The sequence below is a fragment of the Dasypus novemcinctus genome, chromosome 15, assembly GCF_030445035.2.
Source record: "Dasypus novemcinctus isolate mDasNov1 chromosome 15, mDasNov1.1.hap2, whole genome shotgun sequence".
NCBI classification, from domain to species: domain Eukaryota; kingdom Metazoa; phylum Chordata; class Mammalia; order Cingulata; family Dasypodidae; genus Dasypus; species Dasypus novemcinctus.
This window is the reverse complement of record NC_080687.1, coordinates 32902727-32919708: the sequence shown is the minus strand read 5'-3', so window position 1 is coordinate 32919708 and position 16982 is coordinate 32902727. Positions and strand designations below refer to the sequence as shown.

At 33.7% G+C, this 16982-nt stretch overlaps 1 protein-coding gene across 5 annotated transcripts in view; it reads right to left on the bottom strand.

The window, feature by feature from the left end:
• Window positions 1-16982, bottom strand: part of FGF14 (fibroblast growth factor 14) — a 721002-nt gene that overhangs the window by 156955 nt on the left and 547065 nt on the right. For all 5 annotated transcript variants that reach the window (XM_012525121.4, XM_004458400.5, XM_071208215.1 and 2 more), the window contains 2 exons: window positions 11351-11461; window positions 4901-5004 (listed from right to left, as the gene is read on the bottom strand). In XM_012525121.4, the coding sequence (XP_012380575.1) occupies window positions 4901-5004; window positions 11351-11461 (215 nt within the window). The remainder of the gene's footprint in view (window positions 1-4900; window positions 5005-11350; window positions 11462-16982) is intronic.

Sequence of the window (16982 nt, the reverse complement as noted above, 5' to 3'; positions counted from 1 at the left end):
CAAGGAGGCCCGGGGTTTGAACTGCGGACCTCCCATGTGGTAGACGGACGCCCTAACCACTGGGCCAAGTCCACCACCTCCTCAAGTTTTATCCGATGTAGCATCGACTACATCTCTTTTTTCAGAATTTAAAACCCACCATTATTGTTTGAAAACTTAGTGTCTTACATGGAGCCCGTTTTCTCTTTTTTCATTTCCTCAAGACTCAACAAAATTCTTATTTTTCCTGATATTATTTTGGTGTTCAAGGACACATTTTTCGGCCTGTTCTTTCGTATGTTGAGAGAAGAGCTCTAGAACTTTTCCCCATGCACTTCCTCAAAGGTAAATCCATTTGGTCAGTGGGAAAGATGAGCACCAATTATGGTCATGTCATTTTGCTTCCATCACAGGGCTTAAAATGGGCCATAACTTTGTACATAATAGCAATTATAATAATAAACAACAAACAAGTATAGAAGTAAGCAATTTCTCAGTCTGAGAGACTGATGTAGACTTGTGCTTATCAACAAGTGTGCCTTTAGTCACTTGTACTAGTGATGCCTAGGATAGGTATTCAGAGTTTTGATTCTTAAAGCATGCCAGACTCACTGAATTGGAATCTTGAAATCTGTTTGTGTAATGTTATAGAAGCTTGATATTTATAATGCTATCTGGAAGAAGGCTTACATACCTTGAGGTTTGTGAACCACCAGGAGAGGATTTGAAGGCCTATTGTTCCCTTTTCCATATTATTAGCATTATATAGGTAAAGATATTTAACTCAGCTAGTCTTCTGCTTTATTATCCCATGTCCAGAACTCCCTCTATTGCTTAGATATACTTCAGGATTAAGGAAAATATATTAGAAATCTTTCTCAAGAAGTCATGCTATTTCATATAGTTCATTCTAATACCTAACTTCATTTCTACTGATGTAATTGACCCATTTCTTTGTCTTTGTGCCTCATGTTCAAAAGGAAAGAGAAAACCCTCACCATCACAAAACCATTTTTTCTCTACCTGTACACCATTCTTAAAACAGTCCTTAGTCTTGTTTCTTCTAGGATATATGAACTTCCCTATCATCTAATAGTCATTCAGTAGGATTATAAGCTACCTAATTATCTTGTGTGCAAACTTGTTATGTCTAAAACCAAGTGTAGCATCTTCCTTTCCTCAGTCACCTCTTCTTGAATTTTGCTTTCTCAGAGCTAAAGACATGACATCTTACCTCATGACTGAGCAAGACATCCCAGCATGAGCTGTCACACCTAAACCCAGATAACCATGGAATTCTTTCACCTTTTCCTCAGAAAACACTTTCACATATCTCTAATTTCCTTTCTGGTCCTTAATTCAGGGGTTGTAAATGCAAATGTCTCTAGGCCCAGAAACAATGTTAGTGTTTATAAAAATGACTATTTGAGCAGAATTCACTTGCCAGTTTATCCACAGTAATAAGCAGTCCCTATTTCATGGGCCTGAAGACATAAAACACACAACACACAAACACACACACGCACTCTGTCTAAACAAACCAAATATTTGTAGTTTGCAAGCCCTATTTAGTTTGGTTCCTTAATTACTTTAGTTCTTTCTGCTAATTTTCACTGCCACAGGTTACTCTCAGAACTATAAATAGATTTAGTTGGCTAAAATTATTTTTTTTCTTAAACATCATTGTAACTGTCTAATTATTTAACAAAATAATTTCATTTGTCTTTTCTGCAACCTTGATCCTGTACTCTACCTTCAAGCAAATGGTATGTATCTGACATGAACTCTCTTGAGATGCACCATCAAGTAGCATATTACAATCATTATGACCACAAAATAAATGACTATTGTCACACTGAAAAAAGATTCCATAGGGAACAAGGGCCTTCAACATTGGAAGTGTGATTATTTTACATCTCAGTCTAGATACTTTTTTGTCCCCATGAGGTAGAGATTTCTGACCATTGAATGTCTTTATTTGGATGGCAAGGGGTTACGATACATATGGCGGTATATACACTTTGAATCAAATCACTGGAGGGATATCCACTTAAAGGAACTGCTGATTATTATATTGCCTGTATTCTAAATTTACAGATACTCAATAATCTCATAATAGATACCAGTTTACATTGTGCAAATACTGTTGGTATTTGTGAGGATAAGTTTAAAACTGATCACCTCATATCCCGGAATTATAAAAGTTTTCTTTACATCTGAGCCTAACTCAAGTTTTCTTTTAAAAAATTCAACTTAGTTCAAAACTTCTTAGGTTATCAATGGTCACCACATCTTTTAAAATTTAAAGTTCAAATGCTAAATGTAAAAATTTTCCATTTTAAATGGCTAGTATAGAGTATCAAACTCACCCTGACAAATGTCATTTTCTATCATTTTTTACTTCTTTATTCCAAAATCTCCAAAGGAAATATTATATTTAAAACTATAATTCTTAGTATTTGCTCTGAAATGAATATTATTCCCTAGATACCAATTTCATACGGTTTTCATTACATCATCATGTGTTTATAACTTCTTGTTAAAATAGGTGCCAGACCATATTAATGCCTGTCAGATGGAAGCAGTACAGTGAGATAGTTAAAAATGTAAGCTAATGAGTCAGACTATACTCAAATCCTGCTTTTTCTATTAAATGGGTGATCTTGGGAAGATTCTCAAACTCTCTATACAGCAATCTTCTTATTTTAATGGCATTTATAATACTTATTAAAGTTACTGTGATCAGTTATAGTATTTACTTTTTAAAGTTATAAAGTTAATGAAAAGAGTTAATGATATGTAAAGTACTTAGAACAGTGCCAGGCAGGGTGTACAATATAAATATAAGTTATTATTATTATATAAATATAGCCATTATTACTATTATATATAATAATTGCTATGTTACATTATTCTATAGTAGTAGTATTATAGTAGGCTCTCAGTAACTACTTACAGAATAAATAATTGAATGTGGAAAAACATCTTTTGTACTGAAATGTTTGTTCAAATTTCATTACATTGAAATAAACAGCACTTTAATAACAAAATATTAATAAAAATTTGAGATAAGTTTTGAATTTCATCTTCTAAGTCTCATTCCTGCAAATGGCAGAGGATTATAAAGGTGTAGCCTGGGCAGAGGGAATTTCTTAGGGCAGGTGCTGGGAAAACAGAATGTCTCTTACCAGACCTTGAGATCAGAGAAAAAAGTAAAAAAAGGGAAAGGGATGAAAACCAAGATCTGTAAATCAAAGAATCAAGCCACCAAAGGGAAGGCCAAGAAGCCAAGTAACTGGAACATCAGAGAAGTTGAGAACAATGGGTCAAATGAGTTCAAAATTGGAACTGGGACAAATCCTGGAACAACTGCTCTTGACCACACCTGGTTTCATGAGATGTGTTTCCTGGGAAGTCATATTAAAAGTGTAGGGATTGCAGTTATATGCTGAGTTTGGCTAGAAAGAGGCCACATGTGAGCAATAAGGAGGCTTTCAGGAGGAACTCTGGGAAGTTAGTCCACTACTTATTTTTATTCTTGATGTACTGCTTAGAATGCATCAAACATAACCAATATTTTTATTGTAGTCAAAGATACATTCTTGAGATGCTTATGGCAGATATGACACCTAACGATTTTTAGGCCTCTTAAAGATTACTTGGGGGAAAAGAAACAAGACGAACAGAACAAATGTCAAATCAATAAAATTGACTGGTATATGAAATAAGACATCTCTAGAAAAAAATTTTTATCTGAATCATATTTTTCCTAAAAGTGAAATGGAGAAATCCATCTTGATCTTGTTTCCAATATGTTACATATTCATCTAGTGGAATATAACACAATCTGCATAACGTGGAACCCAGTTCTAGTGCAAGAAAACTTTTCAGGGAACTCAGATGACAGTTCAAGAATAAAAAGAACTCCTGTTTTTGAGTTCACCATGAAGGGAATTCACAGTCCACATTTCATTTTTTCTTTGACAGAATTTCCCATATTTGTTGATGCAAATATATCGCATTTCACGGAATGTCCCCAGGGAATCTTTCTGCTCAAGGTTTTTATTATATACAGAGAGAAAGATAGATATGGAAATAAAAATACAATCATGTGTGTATGTTTCCATTTACTTTTTCTAATGATGATACTTAACAAAATAATTTGAATTAATTTGCATGAAGAAAACATGTAAAACCAAATAAGAGCATTTTTCTCTAAAGCACCATGGGTTTAATCTATCAAGTTTTGCCCAAGAGAAAAGTGAAAAAAAGCATTTTCATCTAAGTTACCATTGCTTGGATATGTGGCAGAAAAGAATTCTTACTGCATTGTAATGTATGGATACAACACATGTGAATACATATTATTTGTAGATACTTAGTAAATATTCCATATGAGGTCATAAAGGTGGAAAAGTACTCAGATTCTAATAAACATTAACCCAAACCAGAGTCCCTTGCTTAGATTTATGTGAAATATATTTATATTAGAAATAGTTTATTTTTCAGTGAATTATTAACACAAATTCTTAAAATTCCTTTTTTTAAGAATTCAAATGACCTGTATTTTTTTCTTATAATAAGATTTTAAAAGTCACTAAGAAGTACATTTCTCAATAGAAATAAAAAAGATGATGTTAATGTCAACTCTCGTACAACTGCTCCATTTTTCCGTGAACTGGGTCATTTTTTTAAGATGACAAATGCAAAATTTCAGAAGACAGTATTACTACACCACTGCTAGGGTATACTCGTATAACCAAACATTGCTGAATAAATGATTCCTACCACATTCTAGTAAAGGTCAAATACGAAAGCGAAAATGGCAGAATCGATAGACAAAGACCTTTGGTATTCCTCGTGGCTGCTATTTTTTTGCAAACATTGAACAACAGATCGATATCTTGGGCCTGTCACTTACTGAAGGGTAGAGGTAACCTTCTCCATTCATGGCTATGTACAGCCCCGTCTTCACTCCCTGGATGGCAACGACACGCAGTCCCACTGGTATGAGGTTGAACAATGCTGCAGAGATAAACATGGTCTGTCACAAATGAGCAGGGCAAAGCCAAACATTGCCATACCTTGTCTCTCATTTCTTTTAAGAAGCAACGTCTTTGTTGCTACGTTCTGAGAAACTCCAACTTAGTAACTTTTATTTCTCTTTGTAATTAGGAAGTTTCTATTTTGGGTAAAATGAGCACATCAGCCTCAATTTGTAAATCTTCTGAGCAGTCTTGCCTCCAGCATTTTGAAGAATTGCCGGGACAATAAACAGAACGAAGCCTATAATCATGATTCTAGTATCACAGTCTCTGACACCATTTGATACCCAAAGAAATCAACTGTGAAGATTCTTAAAACAGAATTTTAAAAGTCTAAATTGAATGTTTAGTCTGGTCTTTCAGGCAGGATGTGAGATTTATCTTTGCAACGTAGTACAGGCGGGAAGTTATAATAGTAATTGCAAAATGAAATTACAGTAGCAGAACCAACACGATATGCCAACATAGGCCAGAAAAGATGTGTACTACCAATTTGCTAAATTTAGAAAGAGCTAATCAAACCAAAAGGCATACACATTTTAGAGAGGCAAATTTCCTTATTAACAATTCATATAACTGTGAATAAAAATTAAAATAGAAGGGGAAGATGTTTAATTCTACGTGGGAGGTAAAAATTCATTTATGCTTCCATGTTTCATTTCTTCCCTTGTTGATAAATTTTTAAATGAGTATTTCAATAGTTTTTTGCATAGTGCAGATAGAAATGTTATGTTGGATTTTTTTTAAAGTCTTAACATTCTTTTGGTGCATTTCCATGCCAGGGTTCATAGGTTGACAGCATATTGTGTCTTGTAACCTTATTCATAGTGAATAAAATTTTAGAAATTTCATTATAGATAAATTTATAAGACTACTATTAATTGTATACCATGAGGTGATTTACTCCCACTCAAATTCTTCTTAACTCAAACCTAATTCTAAACATTAGGACCACAGCAGAATAGACATTGAAAACCCCAAAATACTGATGTCAATATAAGTAAAATATCTTAGGTTTAAGCTCTAAACTGCATTCTCCAAAAGATAAAAGTCAGTTGATAAATGGGAGCAATTTTGACTTAAGTCCATGGGTCTACTCAATTCATATCATCACATGAACTTTATAAATTTTGTTCTGCTTAATTCCAGGGATGTGTTTTTTTTTCTGAGCAGAGCAGAGAACATCATATTCTCTATTTCAACAATTACCCGTTACAGATCCCAAAATCTCAAGATGTCTGTGCTACCCATGATGAAAGCAAAATGTCAGGCAGTGGCCATAGATAATTATCATTGGAGTGATGTGGTTCTTTGAATATGAGCTTTTACCTGATGCAAATTAACATGGGATGTCTTCAGTAGGATTTTTGGGTTGTCTCAGATACACTTATGAAGGAACAAGGCTTATTTTACTTATTTCTTTTATTAATATTAAATTTGTGTGTGAAGGAGTTGTTGAGTACTATGAAGTACTTGGGCCTTTCAATATTTCTTTTACATGGGAGAAGGCCATTTTCACTTTTGTCTAAACACCTGAACTGCCTCATCTGCCTTATATTTTAAAAGGTCAGGCACCAAGGAATAATTTCCAGATTTACATGCCAAAGTTTTTGGGGAAAACCCATGATTGTATGCTCATTCATGCAAACTATTCTATCAACTATCCTTTATAGAGTCCTAATGGTATTTGTAGGGGCTGTATACTTGATTTAGGAGTAATTCTAGGAGGCTTCAAGAACTCACCAAAATAATGTGATATGGGAACTAGAAAACATCTAGAAATAGTCTAAAATAACCATACCAATTTTTCCAGTATTTTGGATGAAATCTGAATTATAAAATACAAGTTACAATTTACAGAATGATTATAGAAATTCATGTACAGAAAGAGGCTGACCACAGTAATATGGAAAACCATTGAGAGCTGACTGTGATGTATCTAGGGTACAAATTAAAAACCACAGAGAGCCACATTAATTGGGACATCATTATATATTTTTTTACTCTATGTTTTACATAATTATAAAGCAAAGTCTAGGGAAGCTAGAACAATGAAGATGTTTACATCTTGGTTCATTCTATGAAACTCTAGTCATTATGTAGCAGTAATTCTCAACCCTGAACCCATGTTAAAACTATCTGTATTCTTAAAATAGGATAGCCATGTCCAAATCCAAACCAGTTAAGTCAGAATTTCCAGGGGTGGTTTTAGAGCACAGCAATTTTTTAAGTGACCCTAACAAGGAGGGAACCACCATTCTAAAACCTGTGGGGCATGACTTGCAATTTTTATGCATTAACAGGTAGGGAATTTATAAAATGTTAGGGATTGGTTTTGTGAATTCTGAACGTTGCTCTAGTTATTAGCATGTTGAAGTTGCATAGTTCTACTCTGCTTGCAATGTCTATTAAGTCTGTAGTGGAAAAACCAAAATTCAAGAGCACAGAACCTACTTAGAGCTTCCCCACAAACAAAATGAGGAAGACTCTCTCCAATAAGATACCACAGTTCTTGTAATCCTGACATTTAATTTTTAGAATGAATGCTGCAGGAATTTTAAAGGAATAAACTTTCTGAAAATGTGTGTGCTGAAGAGGTAACCTGTGGTGCCCATTTCCTTTAGGGAAAAGATTTTTCCAGGGCATGGGGTAGCCAATGATAAGCAGTCAACTTGCCACAGTACATTCTATACTAGGACCATTTAGGTATCATCCACCTTTTTTTTTTTTTTTTACCATTGATCGCTTCTCATTGATCGCTAGGTATTAGTCTGGACTGTGGACATACACAGGCATGAGGATTGCCTGCTTGCTGTCTTTTTTCTTCCTTTCAACTCATCTAAGCTTAGCAGGGTGGTTATGATTTTATCTAGTTCTAAATAATCCCACGTTTAATAGTGGAATATGTGTTGAACTCACAGCATGAAGATTTGAGGGCTCAAGCCCAATTTCGCCATTTATTTGCTGAGTGATTAATCCCTGTTTCGTGTTCTGGGGATTATTAAAAAACTAAAACATGTTTATGAATTATTAAATTATCCTCCCTTCCCAAACCAAAAAGCCTGTACTCTAATTAAGATCTATGGATCAGCATTTCCAAGGCACATCCTCATTTTTAAAGAATATTTTTAAGTGCTAACAGTTTTCCTAAGATCCTTAAGACTATTGTAATGAACCAGGGAAAGAAAACTTAATAAAATCTGTCCTAAAAAAAGCTGTGGTTTTCAATTAAAAGTCTGACAGTATACAAAAGTGATTTCCATTTCTTTCATAAACTGCTATAATCCTGCCAATATTATTGAAATTTATGGGCATTCAGTTTTAACAGCCTTTCAGGAGAAACCTTTATCTCACCCTGTTTTAGTCTATTCTGCTATGTCTTTGCAAATGTTGAAATGGTAACAAAATTAACCTAACTTGGCACTGTGTTCATTAAATGCAATATAACATATAAGAAAAGAAGCTGTAGGCCAAAGAAATTTTTGCGTAAGCATTTAAGTCCCTGGAATGTGGGCCCCATATTTTGTCCTGATTTGCTTTTAGCCAGGGACTTCTGTTTCTGCTTCCTTCCTCACCAGCATTTAAAGGGGTCAGAAGAGATTTCAAGAGTTACCCAGAGTCTCTTGTTCCTTGTAATGCAGTTACATTAGAGGAAGAAAGAAGCCCTACATAATTAGAGAAAGAAGGTGGAGTAACTTTTAGTATCCCAGCTTTCCATTTATAGCATTGAATATTATACAGAAAAGCAGAACTATGTGTATATGCATATAATGAATGCTGATACCTGCATTTTCATGATTTAGAAAATGATGTGCTATTATTCAATTCTGAAGCAATATGGCTTTAAAAGACAATGTCTGCTTGACACATCTCACTTGAAATTCATTCCCATGATTAAAAGTAACCAATTTGCTTGATATTACAAAAATAAAAGACAAAGGTAGAGAAAATTTTTCATAAAATCTTCCTTTGAAATGAACTATTGTATATTTTTCCAAATAGGCTAACAAACCAGCATTTGCACATAGTTACAGTTTATTTCCTTTCTTAAAAACTTTTGTCATAATAGGAATGACCATATACCTATAGACAGGTAAATTCTTCAGACTGTCATATTTCATATAGTGATCAGAATTATGGAAAATTAATTCTCATTCTTTTTTTAGACTCAGTCCCCAAAATGAGAAAATGAGAGAGCTTTTGAAAGATACCAGAAGTTATAAATCTCTAAATGACATCACTCCACAACCATAAGGCATAAGAGAGAATGACTTTAGCAAAGAATAGGAACTAGAGATATGGGGGAAAGAAAACAAGGCATATCTATGTATTGGCTTGAACCATAAGAAATGGTCATTTTTGTCAGGGAAAGATGGTCAAGTACTGATAATACTAAAAGGGTCAATAACCCAACAAGTAAACAATGTTTGACATAGGTCTTATGCATAAAAACGGCTCCTCTTTCCTCACTGTGTCTGAATTGTTTTAATCTTTTTTTCCTAAATCAAAAGAATAAATAAAGAAAAATAAACCAATGAAAAAATGTAATAGGGAAAGTTTAAAAAAGATGTAATGGACACAAGAGGAAGACAATTAGAAATGGAAAAAAAGGAAAATGTAGATAAAGAAATATTAAAATGAAGTTGAAGGATAAATAAAAAATGAAACAATATCCAAAGTCTAAAAAATAAACACAATGGCTAGCAGAATATTGGAATTTCACATGGCAACATCACATGCAAAAATAATCTGTTTTATAACATTAGCTGGCCTCAGAAGCAATGTTAGTTAAAATTATATTACTAGAATCTAAAAATATGAAATTCCTATATATTGACTAAGTGTAGTCAAATCCTCCCTTCTTTTCATAAAATGATGTAATATAGCTGAAGAATAAAAGATAAGTGAATGAAAAGATTCATGTGTCCTTGATCCATGAATATTTTCTGTGATTATATATTTCGAATCAGATACTCCTTCTCACAATTTCTTCTGATCAGAAAAACTATGTTTACTTTAGAACTAGTATGTTATATTTAATAGTAATATTTTATGACACTCTCTCATAGTAACAAATGTTTTACAACAATGCAAGGTGTTGGTGGTGGGGTGATGGATGGGAGCACTGTATGAAGATATGCATGTTTATAAATTCACAACTTTTACAATATACTTATTGTTCATGTGTGTTCATATACGTATGGTATTTCTCAATAAAAAATTTTAAATGAAAAACAGATTTCTAATGATAGAAATACCACCATTTCGTGACAGCATCCAATCTGGAGCAAAGCTCCACTTCCGTAAACCTCCCTCCATAATCACCTACCGTTAAGCCTAATCCTATAACATGTCTTTCATAACAGGGGTCGCACAGTTTCCACACTGTACTTTTTGCCTTACGCAACTTGTTCACCTACAGGTTTGTTCCTGGTAGACTTGTTTCAAGGGCATGGACACATTATATGGCTCTTTCTATTAAAGGAATTCAACCTTTATCAACAATTTAAACCTATTCCCCTTCCCCATTTATTCCATCTAACTTGATTTAATGGTGTTTATGTGTGTGCAATAAAACACTAAAGTCTTATGTAGTCAAGTAAAAAAAAAAGTAAAAAAGAATTGGTGTAAACTGAAAAGTTGAAAGAAAAACACAAACATTTGATAGAGAGACAACAGAACAAGAATACCAAGAAAAGTTATATGTAAAGATATGTTAAACTGAAGACAGACATTTATACAATGGAAGGTAAGTGGCTCTTTTTATAAAAAGAAATCATAGACTCAATTCTACAACGTTGTTAAACATTTTATGCAATGTATTTAGAGGCACACAGCCTTCATGTCCTTTCTATGGAAAAAAGATGTTATTTGTAAAAAGAAGAGAATTTTAAAAATTACATTTCTATTATTTGAAACCACTAGTCCTTTAGTTCTTGAATTTCATAGGTATCATTTAAGAACCTATGGGCCTCAGAAAATAATACATTCAAAGAAAACACGTGAGTAATTTCCATCCAAATACCTGGTGTACTTACTCGGTTTTTATGATAATGAGATTAAAAGTAATAATCAACTGCTGGGTTTGACAGTTGCTTGAAGAAAATAAAAGAATATTAATATTTATTAAAACTTTGCTGTTGATGTGTTAATTCTTCCACTCAAATGATGTAAGTAAAATTGAAAATGGCATTCTAATGTGTAATATTTATAAAAATATTACAAAAAACATAACCAAGTATTTGCAAATATACTTTTGAGGTCATTTAGGTAGCAGTGCATCTTCTACAAACTATGTTAATTGATGACCTGGGATTATCACTTACTAGAATTAGTGCTGTCATCCTTGGTTCCATCGAGAGCTCCATCAGGGTGCATTTGCAAGTAGTAGCCTTGCCTGCAATATAACCTGGTCACTATACCCTTGAGCTGGGGATCTGAAAGGCAAACATAGTTATCATAAGCCACACAATGTGTCACAATATAATTTATTTATTCTTTTCTGTTTTTCTTTCTTTTTGAGCAGTAAGAGGGCATTCTATAGAAATAGCATGACGGATATTATGTCTCCTCAATTCTTCTGTATTTAATCAAACCTGGTATACTAATCACAGAAGGTAAAGGAAATGCAAAAACAGGCCATTTTTGAAACTAAATTAAACTATCAAATTAATATTAAACTATTAAAGGCTTTATAGTTGATTTTTCTTTTTTCCTTAAGTTGACAAGTAACCCCAAATGTAGAAACCTGTACCTTTTTAAAATTCATACTAACATTTTTATACAGATTCTTAGAAAAAATTCAGATGTGCAGAATATCCCCTGGATGCCTAATGGGTCAATTTAACTCACGTGGAAGCAGCTGCAGAAATATCTACTTCTGATCTCAGGATGAAGCACAGAAACAAACACCTGGACAATAATCTGTACAAATTGGAAAAATTAAGTTGGGAATCCTATTCTTTTATATATTTAAAGAGGAAAATAAAATAATGCAATATGGAATTTGATCCTTTGCCACCAGGGGTGAAAGGGACAGTGCAGTGGAAATTTATTAAAACAAAAAGGGAAATTATATGGTAATAGATTTCTCATGTGATGATTCGTTGGGGAAAAAACACTCTAGTAATCTATTGTTTCACAAACAGCTAGCTGGACTTTTGAAAATAAATATTTGCATGTGGCTTTTCAAAGGCTATCTCTATCAAATGAATAGATTTTGATGTGGTACATCATAATCCTCACCATGGCAACAGACATCTCTCCACAATAGCAGAATGGAACATGCAAATTCGATCATGCTGTCAAAACAGTAGGACATTACACAGTGATGAAACTGAGCATCTTGTAATTTAGAGGAAAAAATGTGCAAACAGGTGAGCACAAAAATAAATGTATGAAAGTTAAAGATGTCCAAAAACAGAATAACCCCAGACTTTTGTTTAGTTCCCAAGAAATCAAGCCAATAATTTGAAAAGTGACTCCATTGGACATACTTTTTTCAAAGGTAGTATGATGTTAAAAAAGAAAAACTTCAGGAAAATAATGCGTGCACACCACAGCATCACACTCTCAGTGTGACAGCACATAGTAAAATATATTCATTTTAAAAGGAAAAAGAAATACAGCTGTATGATTATTTGGATTGTGCTACATAAACTCCTTATTCCCTAGTATATAAATTTTAAAAGCACATATATTTTGAGAAGTCTATCAGCGGAAAAAAACAAAAAGAATTATTGCTGCACCTTAGTCTGCCAATCACTCAGAAAGTCTAGACCAGGCTCTCAACCCTACAGCTTTTGAGAACTTCTTAGTTTTGCTGTATCATATTTATGCTATTTACTGAGAATAATTATCAATGAAAAAAGAAGAGAACAAAACAAAAGAGGGAAGATTTCTTGATTGCCATGAAAACATAGAGAATTGTAGAGACTGACAATTTTTCTGCAAAACCTTTTTGTTCTGACTTTGTTTTCCCAAATATTTCTATATTTTAGCTGCTTTAACATCTGAGTTTGAATTACCTAGGCCAGCAGCCAGAGCAGAAAGAAGAGACATATATCCGCACAGGCTTCCTCATACTTAATACAAATTGAGTCCTTTTTGCCACACCCCTACACCTAATACAAAATAGCATTCTTTGATCTCTAGATTAATTTAAAGGAAACAAAACAAGGTTTAGTTTTGATTCATCTGGCTTCACATTTTTTGGCCATTTTCTTTTTTAGAAACAATCACAGCATTGATTGTAATCTTCTAAGGTGCCAGGCACTTTCCAAAGCACTTTATACGCTAAATCATTGAGTCTTCTGTACAATCCTACTTAAGAGGAATCTCAATTGCGAGGAAATTAAGTCACAGAGCAATTAAGAAATAAGTGCAGAGCTTGGGTTTAAACATTAGCACATAGCTCTGCAGCCTGCCCACTTAACCACTGTGCTATGTTGCCTTTATAAATTGAAGAATTAGATTAGAGTAACTTAAACACCTCAAATAAATGCAAACCAATCTTTTTTTTTTCAAAGTATTTCAGTGACTAACCACAACCACGTCTAAATCCAAACCCTGCATAGTCAGAGCTGAATTTATGATACAGAGTGAGAACACAAAGCCTATAGAGGATGAACATTGCTGAAAATCTCCTCTAAGCTCCACCTGATTTGTCAGTGATGCACTTCAAATCAATCTCTACCACAGGAAAGCCTCACCCAAATTACAAATTCAGTACTGTGTGTATAAAACTTCCTTCTCTATTATTTTCAGTTCAACGAAATCATTTTTATTTGGCTTACCCCCTCAGCCAAATCCACCCTGACTTGACTATTCATGTTAACAGCATCTGTCCCCTAATATCAACTTCACACTTGTCTTATTTTGAGCATCTAATGTGTTGCCCAATTCATGCAGACATTGTCTTCACCATGTTCCTAACTCTTTTTCCCTTTTCCTATTTTCATTGCCAATAGCAAGTTCAGTCTCTCATTACCTCTCCTAGGTGATCTCCCCAACTCTCAGTCGGCCTGTTCCAACCTATCAGATCCAGAAATACATGACGACTCTTCACGGTCCACTCCACCATGTACACGTCCGACTGCAGTAGGCACCATTTTATCTGCCTGCCTTGTTTGCTACTGCTCCAACCCCACCACCTGGACTGAGCTTAACCTGATTTACTGTGGGTTGCTAACAATTATTCATAATTCCCCACATTTATCCTGATCACTTAGCCTTAGCATGTCTCTTATGTCCTGCTTAAAGATGCCCCCTTGCACACATGTATGAACACTTCCATGCATAGCTCCTGTTCCTCCTTTCCAGTTCAGCTCTATCAACACTTTCTCAGTAACGCTTTCCTGGATGCTGAGGAGATCATATTCCTCCTTTGAACTTTTTTATAGCAGCATCCATCATAGGTTTAATTTATTTTTAAACATTAAACTTACTTAATATTGAAATATTTTGAATACAGCAAGAAGTACAGAAAACAATGCAATCTGTTAATACAACCATGTACTCACAACTAAGACTAAATGAGTGTTTATATTTTGCCATATTTTTCTTTATAACTCATGTTTAAAATTTCACATTTATTTGTAGAATTATATGATTGACACAACTCTTCCAAATTGTATTATAAGTTCATGAAGACAGTTGAAATATGTGATGTTGCTCACCATTAAATCATCAGGGTCTAAATACATAGCAATAAATATTTCTTAGAGGCATAATGATACGGATATAGCAAAATATCCAGTAGTTTCATATATTGCTAATCAGATTTTAAACTGGAATAGCAATATGAAAACACAAGATGGCAATTACATTAGAGCCTTAAAATATCCCCAACTTGATCAGGTAATTGTAATTTCTGGAACGCTAACTTTAAAAGAAATCCTATGTGATAAATTTTTGTGAAATTTCATAAGTGTATACAACATGAGCATGACTATGTAAAAAAACACTATTCCTAGGGAGAAAAAAATACATGGGAGAGAATATACCAATATGTTAAATGTAAGAGTCTTTTGATGTTGTGATTGGAATATTTATTTTAAACATTTTATTTCCAAAATTGTCTATAATTAAGGCATGCTAATTTTAGAATGAAAAGCAGACATTTTAATCAAATCTCTATATTAATTACTTTGGGCAAAGGATGAGTAAAATAACATTGCATACTTACATGTAAATAGCATCAAATATAATATTGCATAGTTATATGTAAATAACCTAAAACATATAATCACTATTGTATATTATACTGGTCACTCTAAATTTCCCAGAATTTCATTCATTAGTTTCCTTTTTTAAGTAGTTGCATGCCCATTAAACCTTTCCTATGGTTCTTTATTGCTTCTCTTAAAATCTGCCAACATGAAATATGGGCATTTAAAACATAGGTCACTTTTTCACATAATTTTTACATAATAAAGAAACATACACATGCACCCACACACACATGCAAAATCTTTCCTCAAAGGCCAAAAGTATGGAACCAAATAATCATAATAGAAAAATCAGTCACTCAACCTACCTAGAAAACAACCACATTAGTTATGTGCAGCCAGGCAAAGAGACAGTTAAGTTTCTACATCTACTATATAGAGAAAGATATTTCATTTATTCACTCTACAGCCAGTACCAACTTTAGTTTAATGTGTACTTTACATGTATTATTTTATGACACTGCAAGAGAAAAGCCACCTCCAAGGGGCCAAGAAAATCTCACATGACTTTCAGAATGGACAAGACCCAAACTGGGCAACTGCAATAAAAGAACATGCCTCTAAAGTAAGGCTTTCTAACTGGAGTAAGTGCCTCTCCCACAAGGGAGTGCAAAGCAATGCAAGGCAATGAATGAAAACACAATATTAGAACTTCCTATTATTTATTATCTAAAAAAAAAAGAATAAAATTAAGTTTTCCCAAAATTTAATACATAAATTGACATTGTTCACATGTCACATCAGTTGTTCACATGTCACATCAGGCTCTTGAAGTACCTGAGGAAGAAACCTTGGCCCTCGTTCATTTGCTCCCAACTAATGCTTTGCAGTATGTTGAAGATTATGTGTTCCTGGTTACATAGATCTATATGTTTCATTATTTAGTTTAACTAAGGATAGTTTAGGATAGCATGGATTGAAGGTGATATTAATAAACACAAGCAAATGCCAAGAAAAAAGCAAAGGTGACATATTTTCTCCTACATGGATTATGTGGTTAAAAATAAATATACAGATGTGTGTTGAAGCTCAAAATTGTAGATAGTGGCATAAGATAGTCCAGGATGCCATTTGCCCATAAATCTCTAAATAAGTCACAAATCTGGCAGAACCATGTTCCTCAACACTCCAGAAAACTATAAAAGGGTTGCAGGAACAGAGCCAGGGCTGAATCAAGAACATACAGCTTTAAGCAAGGTAGGAGAAGACCATGCCCCATCCTGTGGCCTGATAGTGTCAAGCCATCATCCTGAGTTCTCATTATGGATCACAGGCCCTGTTCCAGAGGTAGCTGAATAGCACCTCTGCAATATTAAAATCTGATAAAATAGATTTTATGTTAAAAACTGTTAATAGGGTCAAAGAAAGTCACTAAATACCAATAAAGGGATCAATTCAACTTAGGGTCTCAAAATATAAGAAACAAGTATTCACATATTTGAAGAGAGAATGGGTTTATATTATATGGTTTTATATTAACAGCAGGACACTTCAATTTGCCATGTTCAATAATGGAGAGAATATTTAGACATAAGGTCTGTAAGAAAATAAAAGACTTGAATGATACTGTCAACCAACTAGACCTACTAGGCCTATACAGAACACTTCGCTCTACAGCAGCAGAATGCACATTCTACTGTAGTGCCCTTGGAAAATTCTCCAGGACAGACCATATATGTTAGGTCACAAAACAAATCTTAAAATTTAAAATGGTTAAAATTATACAATA